We start from the raw sequence: 5,414 nt of genomic DNA, 5'->3' as shown, positions 1-5,414 counted from the left end.
ATTAGTTAAAACTAAATATATACATCCAATCCATTAATTTATACCACACCATAATATTTTTTTTTTATTTACAGATACAAGGGCAAATATATCACAGAGCAGGTTCACTGTTACCAGTGTCAGATAACGACAACAAATTCCTGCAAATTTATTTTATGGGCAATTCACCACAAGAAATTGATCTGCGTTGTGCACATAACAATTTAGTAAAGAGGTCTATTGTAGAACAATTACAAACTTTATTTCATCAACACAATCAATTGATTATATTGTTTAAAACTGCCTTGGATCTGATGCCATCCGATAATCACAAAATTGTAATCAGAGCTGATAAAACACCTGCAGGTCAACATACAAGACGTTTTAATGCATCAACTATTGATGAAGTTGCTATCGTTGTAGTTGGAGAAAACTTGGAATCCCGTGATATTGTTTTACATCGTCGGAATGATCAATTACAACGTATAAAGGAAACACACCGCTCATATGATGCACTGCAATATCCCATTATATTTTGGCAAGGTGAAGATGGCTACGATTTCTCAATAAAAATGATAAATCCCATTACAGGTAACTAAAATATCTCAGTCATTATATTATGTATTTTGAATGTTATTAAAATAAAATCTATTTACAGGTTCTGAAACCAACAAAAAAGTCAGTTCAATGAACTATTATTCATACCGCCTAATGATTCGGGAAAATGAAGATCAGGTTGAATCAAACTAAACTCCGATCTGAAGAGTATGTTCACCTTCGAGATGCGATTAATACTGATGGAAATGCACAGAATGTCGGTCGGATGACTATTCTTCCAGCAACATACATCGGAAGCCCTCGGCATATGCACGAATATGCTCAAGATGCCATGTCGTATGTTCGTCATTATGGTACAGCAGATTTGTTCATCACATTTACATGCAATCCACAATGGATAGAAATCAAGCAGGAGTTATTCCCTGGGCAATCACCCATTGATCGTCATGATATTACAGCCAGAGTCTTTAGACAAAAGTTGATTTTTAATGGATTTCATCGTAAAACATAATGTGTTTGGTGAGTCACGCTGCTGGATGTATTCTGTGGAGTGGCAGAAACGAGGATTGCCACATGCACACATTTTGATTTGGTTGGTTGAAAAGATAAGGCCAAATGAAGTTGATGCAGTGATATCAGCTGAAATCCCTAATGTACAAGTAGATCCTGGATTGCATGAGGTAGTTATCAAAAACATGATACATGGTCCCTGTGGAACTCTTAATCAAAATTCACCGTGTATGATGGATGGTAAATGTTCAAAACGATATCCACGGACATTAATATCGGAAACAATTACTGGTAATGACGGTTATCCATTGTATCGTCGCAGATCGACAGCAGACAATGGAAAATCAACAATTGTCAAATTAAATCAACAAGATATTGAAATAGATAATCGTTGGATTGTTCCATATTCACCCATTTTATCAAAGACATTCAAAGCACACATCAACGTTGAATCTTGCCATTCAGTGAAATCTATTAAATACATTTGCAAATATGTAACCAAAGGGAGTGATATGGCTGTGATTGGAATTGGTGCAGAGAATTCCAATGATGAAGTTACCCAATACCAAATGGGCCGCTACGTCAGTAGTAATGAAGCAGTTTGGCGAATATTTTCTTTTCCTATTCATGAGAGACACCCTTCTGTTGTTCACTTAGCTGTGCATTTAGAAAATGGACAAAGAGTGTATTTTACAGCACAGAACGCAGTACAAAGAGCTGCTCAGCCACCATCTACTACATTAACCAGTTTTTTTGAGACATGCCAAAACGATTATTTCGCACAAACATTGCTATATTCTGAAATGCCAAAATATTATACCTGGAATCAATCCTCAAGGAGATTTATACGACGGAAACAAGGAAAACCAGTTCCAGGATATACAGATGTATATTCCACCGATGCGATTGGCCGGATTTATTCAGTACATCCAAGCAATGATGAATGTTTTTACTTACGACTGCTATTAGTCAATGTACGTGGCCCAACATCATTCCAACAGTTACGAACTGTTGATGGTGAATTGTGTGGATCCTACAGAGAAGCCTGTCAACGTTTGCAATTGCTTGAAAATGACGCTCATTGGGATCAAACTCTCAATGATGCTGTAATATCATCACACGCTCACCAAATACGAACATTGTTTTCTATAATCATATCTACATGCTTCCCATCAAACCCAATTGATTTGTGGATCAAGTACAAAGATTATATGTGTGATGATATTTTGTATCAAATACGGAATAGAATGGGAAATCCAAATATACAAATCAGTGAAGAAATTTACAATGAAGTATTGATTTCAATTGAGGACATGTGCTTGATAATGTCAAACAAACTATTAATTCAATTAGGCCTGACCGCGCCCAATCGTCCAATGCATGACGCTTTTAACCAAGAGCTGCATCGAGAAAAACTGTATGATCTCAACTCTTTGAAAGAATTAATTCAAACAAATCTTCCACTGTTAAATGAACAACAGAAGTATGTATTTGAAACTCTTATGAAAGTAACAAATGATGAAACTGGAGGCATTTACTTCTTAGATGCACCTGGTGGTACAGGAAAAACTTTTTTGATTTCATTAATATTAGCAACAATTCGCTCACAAAATAAAATTGCACTTGCACTCGCTTCGTCGGGAATCGCAGCAACTTTGCTTGAAGGTGGTCGAACAGCCCATTCAGCACTAAAATTGCCATTAAATATGCAAAGCAATGAAACTCCAACCTGCAACGTTTCGAAGAACTCTGCAATGGCAAAGGTTTTGCAGCAATGTAAATTGATTGTTTGGGATGAATGCACGATGGCACATAAAAAATCTTTGGAGGCTTTAGACAGAACCTTAAAAGATCTACGGAGCAATAATAACCGATTTGGTGGTGCAATGATTTTATTAGCAGGAGATTTTCGTCAAACATTGCCAGTGATTCCACGATCAACGCCAGCTGATGAACTCAATGCATGTCTAAAGTCCTCCAATTTGTGGAAACATGTCAAAGTACTTCATTTAAGTAAGAATATGCGTGTCGAATTGCAAAATGACCAATCTGCAAACATATTCTCTAAACAACTCATTGACATTGGTAATGGCAAATTTCCTATAGACATGTTGACTGGCTGCATTAACTTTCCTCAAAGTTTTTGTCAGTTAACTCGATCAAAAGATGAACTTATTCAGAAGGTGTTTCCAGATGTTTCTCAAAATTACAGAAACCATGATTGGTTGAGCGAACGAGCTATACTGGCTGCAAAAAACATAGATGTAAATGAACTAAATTTCAAAATTCAAGAACAAATTACAGGCGAATTGAGGATATATAAATCAGTTGATTCGGCTACTAATCAAGATGATGTAGTCAACTATCCACCGGAATTTTTAAACTCGCTGGATTTGCCAGGATTGCCACCTCACAATCTTCAATTAAAGGTTGGATCGGTTGTTATAATGTTGCGAAATATCAACCAACCGCGTCTTTGCAACGGTACACGGTTAGCGATAAAAAAATTACTAAACAATGTGATAGAAGCAACTATACTCAAAGGAAAGTATAAAGGAGAAGATGTTCTTATACCGCGCATCCCAATGATTCCGACTGATGTGCCATTTGAGTTTAAACGACTACAGTTTCCAGTGCGGCTTGCTTTTGCTATGACTATAAACAAGTCCCAGGGGCAATCATTAAGTGTTTGTGGTATTAATCTAGAAAACCCATGTTTCTCACATGGTCAATTGTATGTTGCCTGTTCCCGTGTTGGAAAACCATCAGATTTGTTTATCTATGCGCCAGGTAATCAAACAAAAAACATCGTATACCACAAGGCACTACAATGATAATAATAATAATTATGATTCACATGATTAACAATAAAGCGATTACTTATTTTTAAATCCTTATATATGTTTTATTTAATTATTTTTTATTCACAACGCCCTATCACCAGGGTGACGGTTCTGTTCAGGAGAATTTTTTAAAATACGTAGGCGAAAAAAATGCCAAATTACAAATCTTTTTGACAGGACGAAGTCTGTCGGGTCAGATAGTTCCAAATAAAAATGAGATCCGAGAGTTTGGTTCACATTATTCACATCAAATCAATATATTAAATTTAGTCTCTTTGGTTGAGTTTACATCACACGTAGTTCATTTGAGGATGATTTAAGTATTATTTTCGCTGACGGGAAGTATATATTGTAACAAAACTAAGTGAGTCTATGAAATTATCAGCATGATGAGCTGAGTTGATTTAGTTATGTCCGTCTGTCTGTCCGTCTGTGTGTATATACTCGAACAAGTCTCTCAGTTTTTAAGCTATCGATCTGAAATTGCGCACCTGTCCTTTTCTCACTAAGAAGCTGATCATTTGTCGGAACGGCCGATATCGGACAATTGTAGCATATAGCTGCCATACACATTGAACAATCGGAATCAAGTGCTTGTATGGAAAACCTTTATATGTGACGGAATATCTTCACGAAATTTGGCATGAGTTATTTCTTAAGGCAACAACGTAATCTCCGAAGAAATTGTATAGATCAAATTACTATAGCATATAGGTGCCATACAAAGTGACCGATCGGAATGAAGTTCTTGTAAGGAACCTTTGTATTTCTGAAGGGTATTATAGCTTCGGTGCAACCGAAGTTAATATTTTTCACCAAACTCACCTCGATTTTGCAATCTACATTTCATGTACTCGTATATACATCCATATATAAAAAAAAGTCATGGTAGTTATACTATTTATAACTCAAGAACGGCTGAACCGATTTGTCTGAAAATTGATAGGGAAATATATTAAAACCAGGAGACGGACATATGATACTTTTTATCTTTTAGTGTTAAAAGTCAAATTAATTCATTTATAAAAAAGTTAAATTTTAAATCATAAGCATGTGATCAAAATTCATATAATAATCATTTGAATATTTTTTTATTATACTTTTAAAAAATAAAATAACATCACATAGCTCCTGCCAGAGTACAGTAAGTTTTGTTTACATATGTACATGGATTATGCTGAAGGTTGTTACTGAACAAGGAGTTTATTTTCTGGGCCATACCACATGGAATCGACAAGACATTTATAATGATGCATCGCCAGGCAATGTGGTTACTTTGCCAGATGTCGGGAGAACGGGGCACAGTCATTCATAACAAACCAAACGGAACATGTAACATAAAAAATAGCGGAATAGCTGCAGTGTTGAGAAAAAGTTCTGTCATAATTTGAGATAAGTGCATAACAGCTTTCAAATATTCTCATAACAATGCAACATTTAAACGGCATCGATTCAGTTTTCGTTGGTGTTGTCTAACGAGTACTACTATCTGGTAATTTCCGACATTTTTCACATTTCGTAAGC

At 35.7% G+C, this 5,414-nt stretch overlaps 1 protein-coding gene across 1 annotated transcript; it reads left to right on the top strand.

The window, feature by feature from the left end:
• The first annotated feature begins 1,025 nt into the window (after positions 1 to 1,025).
• LOC138857754 (uncharacterized) lies at positions 1,026 to 3,881 on the top strand. Its single transcript, XM_070111458.1, has one exon. The coding sequence runs from the start codon at positions 1,026 to 1,028 to the stop codon at positions 3,879 to 3,881; it is 2,856 nt and encodes a 951-aa protein (XP_069967559.1).
• The last annotated feature ends 1,533 nt before the right edge of the window (positions 3,882 to 5,414 follow it).

Source organism: Bactrocera oleae, chromosome 6, assembly GCF_042242935.1.
Source record: "Bactrocera oleae isolate idBacOlea1 chromosome 6, idBacOlea1, whole genome shotgun sequence".
Taxonomy (NCBI): domain Eukaryota; kingdom Metazoa; phylum Arthropoda; class Insecta; order Diptera; family Tephritidae; genus Bactrocera; species Bactrocera oleae.
The sequence above is the reverse complement of the archived record's forward strand: the minus strand, read 5'-3'. Positions and strand labels throughout refer to the sequence as shown.

What these genes read in the sequence shown, in the direction of transcription:
- LOC138857754 (XM_070111458.1), top strand. Translation starts at nt 1,026, where the DNA reads ATGGATTTCATCGTAAAACATAATGTGTTTGGTGAGTCACGCTGCTGG.